This window comes from Dasypus novemcinctus, chromosome 19 (assembly GCF_030445035.2).
Source record: "Dasypus novemcinctus isolate mDasNov1 chromosome 19, mDasNov1.1.hap2, whole genome shotgun sequence".
NCBI lineage: Eukaryota > Metazoa > Chordata > Mammalia > Cingulata > Dasypodidae > Dasypus > Dasypus novemcinctus.
Genome location: NC_080691.1, coordinates 15,982,295 through 15,999,906, shown reverse-complemented (window position 1 = coordinate 15,999,906; position 17,612 = coordinate 15,982,295). Strand labels below are relative to the sequence as shown.

Genomic DNA, 17,612 nt, shown 5'->3' with positions numbered 1-17,612 from the left:
GCCAGGCAGGGGGTAGACGAGGGTGAGAGTGTGGGAGTGGGGTGACAGGGAATGACGGGGACTGCGGGGAGCCTTAGAAAGCAGGCACCCTCTAAAGAGAGCTGCGACCATGCTGGTCAGGCTGATGATTGCACAACTGACCTCTTCAAAGGTTTTGATTTCATTTTAAAAGAAAAGCCAGAAATATGGATTTTTATGTTGAATAATTCACTTTTTAGAAAAACGTGAGTAGGTCAGATAAATACGTCTGTGTCCCACATTGAGTCTTAAGGAGCCTTCTTGTTAAACCTGTGGTCTCAGTGATAGGAGAAAGTTGGGAACTGTGACATGATTCTGGTTGTGGTGGTGGTAAATCTGGTTCTTAGCAAACCCGTTGCTGTGCCTGTAAACCTGTTGCATGTCGTGGGACCTTTTGGTTAGATTCAGTGAAAGGAGGTTTTGATTAGCTCACCTTTGATTAGATCACTTCAGTTAAGGGCATTTAATTGGATTGAATTCAGCTGGGGGCCTTTTCAGTGAGGTGTGACCCAGGGTGGGTCTCGACCTTCTTGCTGAAGTCCCTTATAAACAGGAGACGCACACAGCAACAGAAAAGCGATGAACACAGAGAAAGCTGCCATTTTACCCTGCCATGTGAGAGGGGCCTCCAGGATTGTCTACAGCCGCAGAAAGACAGAGAAACCCCTAGAGACTGAGAGAGAAGCTGGAGGCTGGAACCCTGAAGCTGAAGAGACAAGGCCTGGCAGAGAGAGAGGAGAGATGACCCATATGCCTGATTGCCTATGGCCGAGCTTGGGGAGAAAGTGAGCCTGGAGCAGGAAAACAGACCGACTTTCATTTTGCCTTGCCACATGGCACAGCTGAGCAGCTGAGTAGCTGACCTTCCGTGAAGCAGCGTCTCTGACGATGTCTTGATTTGGTCATTATCACAGCCTCGGAACTGTAAGAGTTGGCCCTAAGAGATTCCCCTTGTAAAAGCCATCCCCTTTCTGGTATTTTTGCATTGGCAGCCTTCAGCAAACTAAAACAGGTGGGTTAACTTATGTATACTCAGGGCTGGCTATATAATGTATACTGTCCAGGGCAAAAGGGAAAAATGGGCCTCCTGCTCAAAAAGCAGGAAAGGCTGCCATTGAAGATACTATGATATAAAGCTTTTTCCTTGCTTCTGTAGTCTCTCTGTCTCTCAGCTTGTCATGGTGTTTTTGCTATTTAATGTCATTCTAAAAAAGAAAAATTAAAACCTTAAAATTATTAGCATGAATTTTACCATTCATCTTTTATTGCATAATACCAATTTAAAATGCAAATATGAGAGCATTTAGCTTGTATGTGGATTGCTGAACTTGCACAAATCACATGTCATAGCTCTTAACATGCATATGCATTTTGTTCTTGCCTGAACGGTGGAAAAACAGCACAGACCAAACTCAGCTGCTTTTATTTCACTTCTTGATCTGCACCCATTCTACCAACACAGTCTAGCTTCCGCTTACCGATGAGCAGGGAGGATGAAAGGAAAAGGAACCGTGCGTTGCCCTGTCCTTCCCTTTCCTTCCGTGCCATGACTTTCAGTGTGAAAGGCTGGCTATGCCAGCAAGTAGCAGGAGCAAGACAGGTTATGACGGGTTCCTTGGTCGGTCGTGTTTCTTAGAATGTGGTTGCTTTTATCTGTGTTTGAAGCAAGTTTGGGTTTGAATGGAAAGCATTCACTCAATTGTAGCTGCAACATGCTCACCTGTACTCTCTTTGAGTCCTGCCAAACTCACAGGCGTGGGCCCCACCAGAATTCTGCGCTCGTGGGGCATCATGCTGTCACTGTATGCACGTGGAATGGCAAGGACGACAGCCGCGTAGTGCACATATGTTCTCTGCTCACGTGACCACTCGAGCCCTTCAGTGGAGGTTGGTTTATTTTGGGCACTGGGTTCAGATCCTCCAACTGTGACTCCAGGGTAGTATGTCAAACTCCAAAGGTAAAACATTTCCTCAGGTAATTGCTAAAATGTCTGGTGTGTGGCCCCTGGCAAATTCCTATAGTTTCACCTCAGCAATGCCAAGTGTAGAGTAGTTGTGGCACCAAAGAAACCAGCCTTGCCTTGATGTGCGTTGTTTCATTCGGGCCCTGGAGTGGAGTTTTGTGCTGTTTTCTTCCCAGTGTCTTCTTACTCTTGTTATTGAAGTGGTACCTTGAGGGTACTTGTCAGGACACCTGCCTTCATGCTTCAGTTAGAGCTGGCTCTGACCTGGGGTGGGGCATGTGACCCAGGCTGAACTAATCAGGACAGGTCTTCCCCACCCCCCCCCCCGGCCCTAGTGATTGGTTCAGGGAAGGGCATGTGACCCCAGAGACACTGAGATGTGTGTGATTTTGTCCTTGAATCTTCTGGGAAAGAGACGATGCTCATTCTTGTTGGATGGGAAGGAAGACAAATGTGAGCTTTGGAGGTGCTGCTCTCTCTGTGACATGGAAGTTGGGAATAAAGACAGCCAATGGAAGACAGAGCTGAGTGATGGGTGAAAAGTCATCTTTAAAAAATATTTCAAAATTTACTTGCAGTAAAAGCCATACTTTTTGGTATATAGTTCTAGGAGTTTTTGACAAACTCTTAGAGTTGTGTAACTACCACCACGATCAGGATAAACAACAGCTCCACCACTCCCTGCCCTCCAGATTGCTTTGTTTTGACTTTTTGCAGTCAAACCCTCCCCAACCTTTAACTCCTAACATCTATGGATCTGTCTCCCATCCCTCCAGAATGTCCTACAAATGGAAAGTTACATACGTAGCCTTTGGGGCGTGGCCTCTTTCACTCAGTGTAATGCACTTGAGACTCATCCATGTCATTGTGTGGATCAGCCATTTGTTACTGAGCAGTGTTCCAGTCTATGACTATACAGCAGCTTGTTTATCCATTCATGAGCTGAAGGGCATTTATAAAAATGCATTTTGATGACATTGTTTGAATGCTGGATCCAGCCTTGCCTGAAGCCATATACCCCTAGACTTCTCAGCTAGGACCACCATTAAATTACATTTTAGTTTAGGCTCACATGGTTTGTGCTTTCTGTGAACTGAAAGAATCATTATTGAGATAACTAGTGTGCAAGTAAAGGGAAAGCCAGTCTGAATTAGTGAGCTGTCCAAAGCAAATGAACCCTACGTGTGGCATTCCTATAAACACAGTTCTTCAATAACTAGTCGTGCCACTGGGTTACCTCCTGGTGTGTCCCTGCTGGGTGGGAAGGAGGTGATACCCATTTGACTCACAGGGAAATTGAGTCTCAGAGGGACAAAGTGGCTTGTGTTGGGATATACAGTGAGCTGATGGTAGACCCACTGATCAGCCCATCGTTCCCTGCCTCCGAAGGCTCCCCCACCTCCAACCTGACAGGGACAGAGCTGTCAGGATAGCTTAGTGCATGCTTCTCGCTTGTTTAAACAATCTCCAAGGTGTCCAATTTAGAATTAATATATATGGAAATTAGAACAAGGTTATCAACACTTCCTGCTGTGTAACAGCTGACAGTGCCCGTAGGAGGTCAACATTGCTGTCACTAAGATCTATAGAATCTCTTTAATAGTGCTCTTTCCACATCTGGCGCCCCCAAGGAAACCTCTCACGTCAGCGTGCGAGCACTTCACTTTTGCTTTGCCATGAGTCTCTTTCTCTCCTCCTTGTTAATGAAAGCACAGTTTCCATTAAGGAAGAGTGATGCGGTTTGTTTGAACTTTTTTAGTAAGCCTGTGTGATGCTGCGTTAGTTATGTATTACTAGCTGCCTAACACATAACCCCAGGTAGAGGCTTAACGTGATCAAAGGTTAGGTGTTGCTCACCTGGTGATGGAATGGGGTGCCCATGTTTGGCTCGTGGCTCTCCCGTAGGGGGAGATTCAGGGGTTCAGGCTCCTTCTCGCTTGTGGCCCTGCTGTGTCCCAGTGTCTTCGAGCCCCTGCTTCTCACGGGTGGAAGGTAAAAGGTACCAGTTTTGGCTTCGGAGAGATACTGCTCAATTCCATTGGTCAGAACTAGTCACAGTTCGATGCAAGAGGGGCTGGGAAATTCCTGGCTGAGTGGCGACGTGCAGCACTCTGGATGGGAGGTTTCTGTTTTGGGTGGGTAGCCGGCTCCCTCCAGACATGGTGCCTCACTGTCTGGACTAAGAGCTCTCCCCTGCCCTCCACCCATGAGGCTCAAATTTCCAGCTGTCCTCCCCTCCTTGACGAGAAAGCCTGACTGTTGTCAAAGCCCTGTGCTCACGCGGTGAAAATAGAGTGTGGCCGGATTGCTTTCAAAGAAAGCTGATGATTCCCCATCCCTCTGCATTCTTGAGCTTCCTTCCCAAATGCAGCCTCGTGTAACCGTTTCTCCTTTCATGTCTTCTGCTGATTGCTTCTGTAACTCCACAGACGAAGCTGCTTCCCCCACTTCTTGAGTTGAATCCAACAGCGGCGCTCGCTATGTGGAGAATGAGGGCTCCCCTGATTTGCGCTCTTTCCTGCTTTCCTTTGTATCAGTTAGGAGTGAGGTGGCCCCCACTAACAGATGTCCTGGCCCCAGTGGCTTGGGAGGTCGGGGCTGATCATGTTCTGGGTGCTGTGCTGTATTGTGCCACGCTGCACTGGTACACTCTATTACCACTGCTGTCTCTAGTGCATTAACTGATCCGTCGCACCTGTGGCTGGTGCCTTCTGTCCCCCTGTGTCGTCAGCCTCAGGTGTCACGCTGGTCCTCACGGCTGTGTGTTGCTGCTCCCTCTATCTCCTGGCAGCATGTGGCTGCCAGCGCCCACACCTGAAGCCTGAGGCTTCCCTGGAGGGTTAATCCACTTTCCTTAGAGAGGGGAGCTCTGAGTTTTGACTTGGCCTAAATACTGAGCCTTCAACCTTTTACTCAGGGTGCCCAGCGTGGGTGTCCCATCTGTAGGATTAGCTGCTCCTCTTGCTTTCAGCCCCACTCTCCACCCCTGTCCTCCACTGTGTGCACCAACATTGAGTCACCCCCTCCCCGGAGGTCCATAGTAGCCCCCGCTCCCCTGTGGCACACACAGACTATTCCGGCTCAAGGTTTCCTCTGCTCTGTCTTGCCCGATCAACCCACTTTTATCCACCTGTAATCTTCCATAAATGTATTGAAAAAGCTTCTCTCCTGATAGTCTTTTCCTCCATTTTCCTTGATAATAGGTCTATTCCTTTTTGTACTTTTATTATTTGTTAATTTCCGTGGGGTTTCTGTGGAATTGCAAAGAAATGAATATGCACAGTCGGAGATTTAAAATAAAATCCATAGCTTTCTTTTTAAAGTAAAAATGTCAATATTTCTCTTAGACTGAACAAGCAATGCGTGCTCACTCCACACAGCCTGAAAATACAGAGAAGACTAAAGGAGGCATTAAAAGGGATCTCCAGTTCTACTTGCTGTGAGGCCCTCTTCTCCAGCCATTTGGGTCCAATTTGGTTAGGGCTTGGACCACTTGGCAAGATGATTCCAGAGTTAAGCTGGAAGAAGAAATAGGCAAGACTAGCTAATGCAACATTGGTAAAGACTAGTAACCCTCCCACGGAGTGCCTGCCGTCATCAAAGTCCACCCTGATTGAAGCTGGGATGTCCCCGCACGAGGGGCGAAGAGCAGAGAGGCAGGATGAGGCACCCACAAGCAGAGCCTGGGCTGTCGGGATGCAAACCTGACTGGCAGGATGCCTCCGAAATCACTGGGGGCACTTATACAGTCATAGTTTGGAGAAAGTGGCTAGCTATTTGGGGAAACCATCTCTACGACCAGGGCTTAGGCACATACCAGATAGGAGTGGAAAGTGGTAGATTTGAGTGAATTGGAAAGTAGTGGCCCCTGTGCATGCGCCCTGCCACAGGTATTCAAATTCAGTTTAAAATACCAAAGGCGAAGTCCAGTAAAATACACCCCCCGGCCAAATCCAGTGCATGCTAGCTTTAAACTTCTATCAGATTCTCACTTCACATTATTTAGCAAAATAAATTTCAGATGGATTTAAGAAATAAATGTAAAAATGTAGACATATACACACACACAGAAGCCCAGGTGAAACTTGAAGTGAGTGTATTTGATTGTGGGATGTTGGGGGCAGGACTTTCTCAGCATAAAAGCAGTGATGAAATTCAGAGAGGAGAAATCAGTACCCTCCATTTTGTTTTAAATTGTGTGCCTTTTCCTTTGATTGTGGAGAACGTACCGCTGGACGGCAGTGACGGTAATCTCAAGTGCGCTGGGCTTTAACTCCTTTGCAGGTTTGGGAAAAAAGCTTGTGTGGGGGAGCCTGAAGGGTGGGGCGTCCGTTCAGTTCTCCAGAATCAGTTCTGGACTTTACCTTTCCATCAAGCCAGACCATCCACAGTCTCTGTCAGCTTCCTGCTCCACTGCCCTTCATTATTGTCCCACCCTGCTTTGAGGACCACTTGGAGAGCACCCTAAAAAACTCAGCTTAAGGCAGGAGCACCCCCACCCCAGAGGGATTTCTCTTCTTCTCCGAGCCTGGAAAAGCTTTACTCCTTGCTGTCATCTCACAGGCAGTGCCCATCAGGGGTCCTAGCTGAGAGCTGAGAGCAGGGCACTTCAAAGCCACACCCGCAGGTCCTTCAGTCGCTGCTTAGACGCGTAGGATGTGGATTAGGCCTTGGCTGAGCTTTTCTCTGGCAGGAGAGCATCCTGGCGAAGTAGAACTCATGTCCATGAGGAATTTTCGTGCTCCAAGCACAGCAGTGATGTCCATCCCTGCATCTGGGGGCTCTGTGAGTCGCTTCAGTCTGGGAGGTCATTCGTTTCCCCCCAGAGCTCTCTTTGGGGGTCCCCTGGAGCACCTGCCCTGAGCCTTGCCGACAGCAGACGGAGCGTCTGTCTGGAGCCCCGTGTGCTTTCTCCAGACCTGAACTGGATTTTCTTCCTGGCTCCTGACGAGGCCCGTGATGAGAGGCCCTTTCCAGCTGGGCCTCATTAAGGCTTTCTCGTTTTGTGCTCCAGGACCCCCTCATTCAGCCGGGTGGTGAAAAGCCCTCTTGGAAATCCGCGGGTTGAATGGGGCCTCATTTCCCATTCAGGATGCGGCTGCATGGTCTACCTGCCAAAGGGAAAATGAATGGTGCCCCTTTATTATATTGTGGAATTAAAGGGCGGGGTGTTGGCTTCTCAGGCCAGGGTGCAGTTCCCAGGACACGGGCCTGCGTGGCTTCATAAAATGCTCCTGAATTCAGAGATCCTATTTTGTTGCAATCTGGTTTGAGGACAAAATGAGGCCCTGGCAGCTGAGGTTTATGATTTTCCATATAAGCTTCCAGACAAAAGTTGTATTGCATTTTGCTTGAGTTATGATGGGGCAGGAGTTATTTCAGAGAAATAACGCTGTTATTTCAGAGAAAATGGAGGCTTTGGCCACAATAAAGAAGAGAGAAGGCACAGCTTTATATTTCTTGTAAATCAATTTTGGAGATTGTAAAATACCTATAGGAGAGAGAAAAGTAACAACAAGCCTATTCACAACGAAAACCAAGCATATTAAAATTTGCATTATTTTAATTTCCTTTCCCACATCTGGACCCCTGTTAAAATTGAAACCTGCCTTGGACTGCCCTTAAATTTCCCAAGAAGGCGAAATCTGAACCTCTCGCCTCCTGAGCTGGTCAGCGGTGTACCCACTTTGCCCAGCAATGGGGCATCATCCCACCTCACAAGGGGGACGCTTCCTGCCGACTGTAGTTCTCATTGCCAATTAATTCCTGGGCAGGGTCGCCTGGAATTTCACTTCCTGGTTGGCAGTGAAATAAACCAACAAAAGGCTAATTTACATTTCATCTGCGATGTGTTTCTGCATTGCCTGATACTGCCGAAATATGAACTGCCCCTTGGTGGCGGCAGCAGCTGAAAATTTCTCTCCCTCTTCTCTTTGACCCAAATCCTGCCCAATTTAGATGGACACATTTCTAAGGAAGCTCAGGTCTATATCGTGGAAGTGAATATATCATGTGCGTGTGTCTATGTATATAGGTTTGAGTGTATGCATTTCTTTTTGAAAAATTTGGGGTATGTTGAACAAAATTTTGACGACTTCTTTTTACTTAATGTGATTTAATAATTTTCTCATGACTACGTGTTTGTTTAAATCATGTTTTGGATGACAGAATACCATACCCTCAGTGTGACTTGAGGAGTTTCTTCAGTCATTTTCCTAATGCTGGGTTTGGAGGTTGCTTCCAGTATGTTCCTGTTGTAAATCAAGCTTGGGATGGACATACCTACATGCTACTCTCCTTACTCATCTCGTTGTTTTCCACCCACTCGTCCCCAGGTAGAGTGATCATGGTGCATTTTAGGGGTCTGGAGGTTGTTTCTATGGTGTTCTTCTGTTAGCCACATCCTCTCTGCACTTTCTAGCTCTTTGGGCAGAAGCCATGTCTGTCTTCATCTCCTGATGCAAGATAGAAACATAGTAAGTGAATAATAAACATAGTGAAATAAACACTGGGAGGAATAAATAAGTATTTACCCTCCTCCCAGCAATAAGCCCAACCTGGCAGCAGCCATGTTGGTGACAACTGAGAACTTGCTTTCTAAACACTTTCTTGGAAGGAAGGATGAGCTAGCCCCCCTCAGTAATGTCTTTCAGTCTCCTACTTACAACTCCATCACCCTCTGGGAAGGAAAGATAACCAAGGACAGCCTTGAAAAGGCCAAAAAACATTTAAATCAACTGAAAAATCATAGTTTGCAACATTGGGCTGTAAAAAAAAATGTTAGCAGGAGTCAGGGTCCATGGAGTGGCATTTGTTTGCCTTTTCGTCTTCTAGTGATGCTACATTTTAAACACCACTGTCAATTTCACTTTACTTTGCCTTGGTGGGAAACCCGAAGGGAGCTGGAGCTGCAGTGCTAGAGGTTTTTCTCGGGGCAGCAGAGAAAAACCCTGGCCTGGTTTGGCCAGCCCTGCTTCCTGGTGGACTGTCTTCAGTTTGAACAGGCTTGTTGGGTCATTGCTCTCTGTGTTTTTCCATTTAGACAGAAAAACAGTAAGAATATGTGTGTGTGTGTGTGTTTTAATTAAGAAGGTAATACATGGAGATTTAATGCATTAAAAGGAAATAGAAGGATAGATGGTAAAAAGCAAACATCTTTCTCTTTTTTGGGTTCTATAAACATGTTTGTGTGTGTGTGTGTATATGCATATAACACATAATTTAAAAAATCCAAATAGGATCATATATGACACATTCATAGTTTATTAGTTTTCCCACTTAATAAAATATTGTGGACATCCTTTCAAGTATGTACATAAACTTTTTAAAAAAATCTCCCCCGTGCGGCTTTTTGTGTGCTGTCTGCTCTCTGAGTCCATTTGCTATGTGTTCTGTGTCTGTATTTATTTTATTTATTTCCCCTCCCCCACCTTGCAGCTTGCTTGCTGTCTGCTCTCTGTGTCCATCGCTGCACTCTTCTGTTTTTTTTTGTTTTTTTTTTGCTTGTCTCACTTTTTTTTTTGTTGCATCACCTTGCTGAGTTGGCTCTCTGTGGAGCTTGTGACCCGGGTGGCTCTCTGCAGGTGCAGGCGAGCCTGCCTTCAGAAGCTCCCATATGGTAGGTGGGAGCTCAACTGTTTGAGCCATAGCCGCTTCCCCACCCCATGGTTTTTACAGCTACTTGTTAATCCAGTTAAATTGTATCGTTTTCATAGTCTCCTACTGGTGAAGTACTAATTACAATAATACATAATAATAGCAGGTAAATATTCACTGAGCATTTAGTGAGATGGTGTTTCAGGCACTGTTCTAAGCACTTCATGTTTATTAACTCATTAATCCTTACAACAACCCAATAAGGTCAAATTTGTTTTTATCCTTTTTTACGAAGAAGATGGAGGCACAGAGAGGTTAAGTAAGTTGCTCAAGGCTGCTCAGTTAGGAGGTGGCAGGTTCAGATGTTAGAGCCCGGTTCACATCTAGCTGCAGCACCGAAGCTCTTACTTTTGTTTGTTTGCAATTCAAAATGGTGCTGCAGTGAACATCCTTGTGGATAAATCTTACAGATTCTCATGAGCATTTCTAGATGAGGGAATGCTGGGCCGTAGCTCTGCCTCCATTTCAGTGAGCATTTTGGAGATGTATAAATGTCCCCAGTGGGCAGTTGTCCCAGCTAGACGTCACTGTCGGAGCGTGGGGAATTAGCCTCAGTAACAGTTGCAAAGCCTTCGCCTGTCGTGTGAGCCAGCGCCATGGCGGGCGGCTGGGGCGCCCTGGCCCCGCAGGCGGCGAACGCCGAGGATTCCTGTGGCCCCTGGGCTGGGCCTTCCGAGCGCGGCGGGAGGCGCGTGCGCCCTCCGTGGAGGGGCCTGTTGGGCCGCTGGTCCTCTGACTCGCGGTCAGTGAGGCCCCTTCCCTGGCACTGGTGGTTTGGGAGGCGACGTGGGACACCCCCTGTGGAGGTCCCGGGGCCGGGGCCACCCCCGTGGAGGTGCGGGCCGGGCGCGGGTGGGGCCGGGCGGCGGCTCCTCGCGGCCTGCGTGAACGTGGCCTTCACCGTGCCCCCGCTCTCCTTTCTTGTGCAGTGGCGCGGACCCGAGCGGCCGCCGACAGCCTGCAGAGGTTCTCCTCGCTTCCCGCCTACCTCCCGGCCAGCCTGCGCGTCGCCAGCGCCCAGCAGGCCTTCTTCCTCAAGGAGGCCCACCAGGACCTCACCAGGAACTGCAGCCTGCAGGCGCGGGCCGAGCCCCTCTTCATCTACCGGGCCGCCGCGCCCCCACTCGTCAATGCCAGCTACGGCCCGTTTTCCGCCGAGAGGACCGTGCCCCCGGAGCTCCTGCTGACGGCGACGCCCTTCGCCACCCTGGAGGAGTTTCCCTTCAACTGGAAGCTGAGGTCCCACATCCTCGACAGCTCCATCTACTCCAACAGACCCAAGGTGCAGACCCTGTTCTACGTCACCGGCACGCGCTGGGGCGACGGCGACCCTGCCGACGGCCTGCCCTGCGTCAAGATGTTCGCGTTTCCCGAGGCCAGGGAGGTGGCGGCCAGCTGCCGGCTGCGCGGGGACCCGGGGCTGTGCGTGGCCGAGCTGGAGCTGCTGCCCGAGTGGTTCAGCTCGGGCCTGGACCTGGAGCCCGAGGAGGAGGTCCCGGCTGTGCTGGGGGGCACCGCCCTCGAGCTATTCTTCGCGCTGTACGCGGCCGACGAGGCGGGGGCCTGTCCCCTGGAGGAGGACGGCAAGTGGGAGAACCACATCCTCTCGGGCCAGGAGGGCCCCCAGCAGGCGCTGCCCGCCCGCGAGAGGATCGGCAGCGTGGTGGTCTACCCAACGCAGGACGACCTGAAGTGGTCACCCGTGAGCCTGGATGAGAACCTCGTCGTCTCCGTGCCCCTGAACCTGGTCCGGGACGGCGGCACGGCCACCTTCCTGGTGTCCCTGACCAGCGGCTCCATGGCAGACCACTTCACTCTTAGGTGAGCGGCTTTGCGGGTCGGGTGGACGGGAGTCACCTCTTGTAGATAACGGATGGTCACTTAGTAAAACGGGTGTCCGTCGTTGGCTCTGCCAGTGGAGTGAGGAGACTTAGAACATGAAGTGGAGCCCTGTGCACAGCGGTGCGTGTGCCAGGGCCAGGAGACGTTCCCTGGAAAGGGCAGATGGGAAATGGACACTTCGGGCCGTGTGGGGTCTGTTGCAGCTACGTAACTGCCGCTGTAGCATGACAGCATGGAAGAGAGTGAGCAGGCCGGGTGCTGGTCACACGCCATTGACAGGTACTGATGGACGGCTGACTGTGACCCATGGGCCGTAGTGTGCTGGCCCCCAAGATAGATGCACCCTAAGGCAGATCAAGTTTGAGCTCTCGGAGTGGAGACCGTGCAGGTTATGGAGCTGAGGGGCGAGAGTGGGATGGGTGGAGAAGGTTCACGAAAGTGGAGTGGAACTGCGGTTGGTGGAAAGAGGCCAAGGTGGGAGAACATGGTCCCGCGTGGGAGGGAAACCACCGCAGTGGTGTCAGGAGCAGGAAGGAGTGACGGCTTGGTCGTGGGAAAGGCAGGAAGTCGGGTATAGGGGCAGCAGGGAAGCAGCGACTGCAGGAAGCGGCCACAGCCCCTGGCGGGGGGGGCAGGGAACGCAGGGAGGAGGCTGAACCTCGAAACTTGGACCTCTGAGGAGGGGGCACTGTGTGCTGCTGCTGGGTCTCTGGGGTGGGAGGTGGGCAGGTGATGGAACTGGGCTCAACAGTTAGAAATACTGCAACCTAGAGCCACCCGCTACAACCAGGCTGCCCTGCAGCCGCTGGGGTGAAGGGGCCGGGCTCGGGCCACCCGTCGGCATGAGGAGCCACTGGGAGGCCACCAGGAAGGGTCTAGCCCTTCGCCCTGCTCTTGCCTGTCAGTGTCCCTCTAGCGCCACTGACTGACAATGAAACAGTGACCCTGCAGGCCCAAACATCCGGGAGGGCGGGTCCAGGAGACACAGCAGCCCCCAGGAAGAGCAGCTGTGGCGACAGGCGGGGCACCGCAGCTGACACTGGGGTCTTGGGGAGTGCAAGGGCAAGCGGATTTCTCCTGTGGAGAAGATTCTAGGACTCCCAAGCAAAGGTTTGACTTGACCCTTCCTTTCCAATACCAGCCCCTTCCCCAGAATTAATGAGTTTTTTAAAAATTTACATACATATCTATCCATAAAGAAATACAGATTTGCTTTTCTTGGTGATGATTTTATTGCCCTCCTGCAATTCTGGGGCTGCATTGGCTTGCCTGGTGGTCCCCTGTGGGGTCTCTCGTGTGGCTGCAGTCGGGGCGGGGGCTGCAGTGCCCTGACAGCGCACGTGGGCTGGACGTCCACACGAGTGCTCGCGTGGCTGGGCAGGGCCGCCAGCTGGTCGCCGGCCTGCGCCTGGAGCTGTTTACCTTGGTGCCAACACATTGCTTCTTCAAGGCGCTCGTCCTTTTCAGACACAGCAGCTTGGTTCTGAGAGCGAGTGTGCCAGGAGGTTGGGGTGGGATGCTGCAAGGCTTTTTATGACCTGGTGTTCAAAGTCCCAGAGTGTGTGAACCCCTTTCTATTGGTCAAGAAGTCTCTCAGGCCAGCCCAGGTTCTAGGAGAGGTGCCATATCTTCCACCTCTTACTGGGAAGAATAGCAGGAGTTTAACTTTCAGAGTAGTGCCCAAGCTTAGCACCAACTCAGACCTCCACGATGTGATCAGGACTCAACGAGCCCTGGAAGGGGGGCTTCTCTCTCGGTGACCCAGTATTTAATTTTGTCCCCCTGCACCCCTAGCCCTCCTCGGAGCCTCTCCTGGTGTCCTTGTCCTCTTCTGGGAGTCTCTCCTTCGGGACTTAGGACATGCATTCGTCTGGTCTGGTCTCCCTTCTCATTCTGAGGGTTCCTTCTCCCTGTACCCTTATGTGTCCTTCCAGGTCCTCTTCCTGTCTGCATGGCCATCTGAGTTTCTGATCAATATCATTTTCCTTGTCTCTGAAGAACTTCTTTCAACATGTATTGCAGGGCAGATCTGTTGGCAACAAATTCCCTCAATTTTTATTTGTCAGAGGAAGTCCTTATTTCATCTTCACATTTGAGGGTGAATTCAGCGGGTATTCCTACCTGGAGCTGGCTTGCACGGAGGCTTCTGAAGCTGGTACCCTGGGATTCTCTGCATCTGTCTGCCTGTCCAGGGATCACGCCATGTTGGCCGTGTGGCCTCAGTTCTCAGACGACTCCGCAAAGAGGTGCTTAGAATTGATTTTTGTTTTCCGTGAACGGCATGGACACGGTGGGCCTGGGCCTGTGGGCTCTCTTAAAACGCTGTGATGCGTTTTGGGCGTGTGCCTTCAGACTTCTCTGGGAGCATTTTTATTAGATTTCCAAAGTTGATGGATTAAAATTTTAGAAAATTCCTCTATGCTTATAGTTATGTCCCCTCTCCCAATTTGTCCTGTCTCCTTTTCAAAAAATTCATCAGATCTGTTGAACTTTATCTATTTAGTTGGCCTTTTCAAAGAAATAATGTTTGGTTTTATTGATCAATGCTTCCATCTTTCTAGATGTTTTAATTCCTTGTTTCCTGTTTTATTAAACCCCCTACTGCTCCTTTCTTTGGGTTTATTTTGACAAGTCGTCTTCAGTTCCTTCAGTTAAAGAAACTTTATTTCTCTTCAATTTTTCTTTCTTATTTTCTAATAACATATTTAGGGCTGCACATTTTCTTTTCTTTCTTTCTTTTTTTTGAAGTACCAGGGGTCTGGAATTGAACCCACAACCTCTCGTGTGGGAGGCAGGAGCTCAACCTCTTGAACACATCTGCTCCTTGCACATTTATCTTGAATAGCACTTTGAACACATCTCACATGCTCTCATTTAGGTCCGGCGTTGGTGTTTGCTTACAATCACCCTTTTTTGGGGTGAGCCCTAGGTTTAAGTGTTTTGTTTGCTTACCACTTCTTCCTGGAGGCTTCCATCCTCTGTCTGGGTGGCACAGCATGAGTCCTTCACTCTGAACACTCACGCCTTTGTTTGATTTGGGGATGTGCTCTTCTATGGTCTCTTTTCTTCCTTGACAGATGCCAGAACTTTCCCATCTATCCTTTATGCCTTTTTCTTATCTTTTAACTTGCTTTCCTTTTGCACTTTTGTTTTATATTCTGTGGGAATTTTCCAGTCAGATTTCCCAGCTCATTAATCAACTTTTCCACCCGTCATCTTTTGCTACTGAGACGATTTATTGAGTTAAAATTCAACAATTAAGTTTTCGTTACTGTTATTTCTAGTTGATTCTTAAGGATGCATTATCCTTTTGGATCTCCATGAGGGTTTTGATTATATTCCTTCTAAAGTCTCGCTCTATTTAATATACTCTTTGTTGACAGGGTTAGTTTCTCTGTTTGTTGCGTTTGGGCTCGCCGTTGTTTTCCCTAAGTGCTTGGCTGTGTGCTCATCTTTGTCATTGTGGGTCCCTACAGGAGACTTTACGTGGCTCTGACTGCTGACCGTGGTCAGCCTCTGGTGATTTCGGGGATGGGACTGTGGGGGCTGGGGGATGGTTTACACTCTAGGAAGGGTGGATTGGAAGGAGCGTTCTGAAGGCTTAGAAGTAAGTGTTAGTTTCCTATTGGTGCTATAACAAGTTACCAAAAACGTAGTGGCTTAAAACATCACAAAGTTATTCTTTCACAGTTCTATAGCTCAGAAGTCTAAAGTGAGTCGGTAGGCTCTGCTCCTTCTGGAGGTCCTAGGGGAGAGAGTCTGTTTCCTTGCCTTTCCAGTTGCTAGAGGTGGCCAGAATTCCTTGGCCTGGTTCCCCCTCCCCCATTTCAACCTCTGCTTCTGTGTCGTGTCTTCCCTGACTCTGCCCCTCCTGCCTCCCTCTCAAAAGGACCCTTGAATGACCTTGGGTCCCCTGGGACAGTCCAGGGCAATCTCTCCCTCTCATGGTCCTTAACTTCCCTTCATCTGCAAAGCCCCTTTGCTTTAAAAGGTGGCAGATTTTGGGGATTAGGACAGGGACATCCCTGGGAGGCCGTTATCTGACCTATTCCAATAAATCAGGAAATCTGGAGAAATACGAGTTTGGAGATGGAAAGGAAGTGATCACATGACGTCCTCTAGGAGAGCGGATGGCGAATTGCTGGGGGAATTGGCTGTGGGTGAAGGCGGGCCTGGCTCGGAACCGGGCTCTCCGTCAGTGTTGGCTGCTTCCATCCGTGGGACTTTGACAGGGACTCTCACAGCTTCTCATACCTTGTGCTTATTAAAGGGAAAACACCATTCTCCAAGACAACTAGTTTTCACGAGTATTATCTGAGTTCCGCTCCTGAGGAAGTAAATCAGAATATCTGGGGTAGACCCTGGGCAGGAGCCTTTTCTGAAAATCCCAGGTATTTCTGTTGTGTGACCAGGACTAAACCACTGCTCTGAGAGCACAGCCTGCTTCCCCTTCCCGGGAGGCTCCAAAAGCTCTCCTGCCACAGTCTGAACCCATCACTGGCCAGTTTGATAAATCGGGCAGATCGCTATAATGCTACAAATAAGTGGGAACTTTGTAAATGAACTCCAGTTATAACTACATGAAGGAGTGTTCCTGAGATGATGTCTTTTTCCTCAGTAAAGAATCCTTTGGTGAGGTGAACCAGCTGCCTCTATATGAATGATGACGATTTGTTTTTAGGATTGCAAAAGTGGGGGGACCATTGTGTGACAGGTTGATGAACCTGTCTCACAAGAAGTTTTGAGTAGCAGGTAGGAAACAGCAGATGTACCAGCTATGTGCCCTTGAGGAAGTCACCTAGCCTTCCTGTGCCTCAGTTTCCTCATCTTTGAGATGGGAATAATGATTGGACCTATCTCCTGGGGTTGTTGTGAGGATTATATGAATTATTAAAGTACTCAGAACCTGGCCTCTTAAGAGTCCTTGGTGGGAAGCGGACTTGGCCCAATGGATAGGACGTCCGTCTGCCACATGGGAGGTCCAAGGTTCAAACCCCGGGCCTCCTTGACCCATGTGGAGCTGGCCCATGCATGGTGCTAATGTGCGCAATGAGTGCCGTGCCACGCAGGGGTGTCCCCCGCATAGGGGAGCCCCATCCACAAGGAGTGTGCCCCGTAAGGAGAGTGGCCCAGTGCAAAAGAAAGTTCAGCCTGCCCAGGAATGGTGCCGCACACACGGAGAGCTGACACAGCAAGATGATGCAACAAAAAGAGACACAGATTCCCGTGCAACTGACAACAACAGAAGCAGACAAAGAAGAACACGCAGCAAATGGACACAGAGAGCAGACAACTGGGGGAGGGGGGGAAGGGGAGAGAAATAAATAAAAATAAATCTTTGAAAAAAAAAAAGAGTCCTTGGTGAACATTCACTTGTGACTGTTTCTCTGGCCTTCAGTTGACGAGGTTGTGGGAAGTCAATCCCACCATGAGTGGGGCTTGTTTTGTGTGCACAGGGACAGAGAGGTGGTTAATCAGTTGTGAGCCCACTGTGGCCCCTCTCATTATGACACAGGTTGAGGCCCTGAATCTTTCTTGTTTGAAGGTCCACTTGCTCAGACACCTGTTAGTAGGTTCCAGGGCTCTGGCAGGTCCCAAATGGGTTGATTAGCCTGCAAGTAGCCAGGTTTCTGATGGAGCCCCTTGAGTTAGTGTTGGCTGGTTGTTGATTCAGAGCTGATTCATAACATAATGTGGACTCGGAGGTAGTCACTCTAGTGGTGGATATGGAGTAGTTTAAAACCTAGTTCCTGTCCTCAGAGAACTGGGGAATCCCAGGATCCAACTCTACAGAGGTCATTTCAATACAAGGCATGCAAGCTGCTTGCTAGAGACCAAGGAAAGCAAAGATGGCCTCCACACTCCTGCCTCTCTCTACACCCTGGTGGACATACCAACCAACTTTAGCCCTTCAGTAAGTGCTCTGGCACGGCAGATGTTACTAATCAATGCCAGCACTCTCTCTGCTATGGGGGATGTTACCAATTGACAGCAGCACTTCCTCTTCCATGGCAGACATTACTACTTGATGCCAGTGCTCTCTCTGCCTTGGTTGATACTACTGATTGACTGCAGCAACTTCCTGGGCCATGGCAGATATTACTAATCTACTGCAGCACAGAGCCCACCACC

The 17,612-nt window shown here is 49.5% G+C and overlaps 1 protein-coding gene across 2 annotated transcripts in view; it reads left to right on the top strand.

Annotated features, from left to right (window-relative positions):
• LOC101429838 (transmembrane protein 132B) overlaps positions 1-17,612 on the top strand; it is a 398,604-nt gene that overhangs the window by 139,001 nt on the left and 241,991 nt on the right. For both annotated transcript variants that reach the window (XM_071209744.1, XM_058281218.2), the window contains exon 2: positions 10,568-11,459. In XM_071209744.1, coding sequence (XP_071065845.1) covers positions 10,568-11,459 — 892 coding nt within the window. The remainder of the gene's footprint in view (positions 1-10,567; positions 11,460-17,612) is intronic.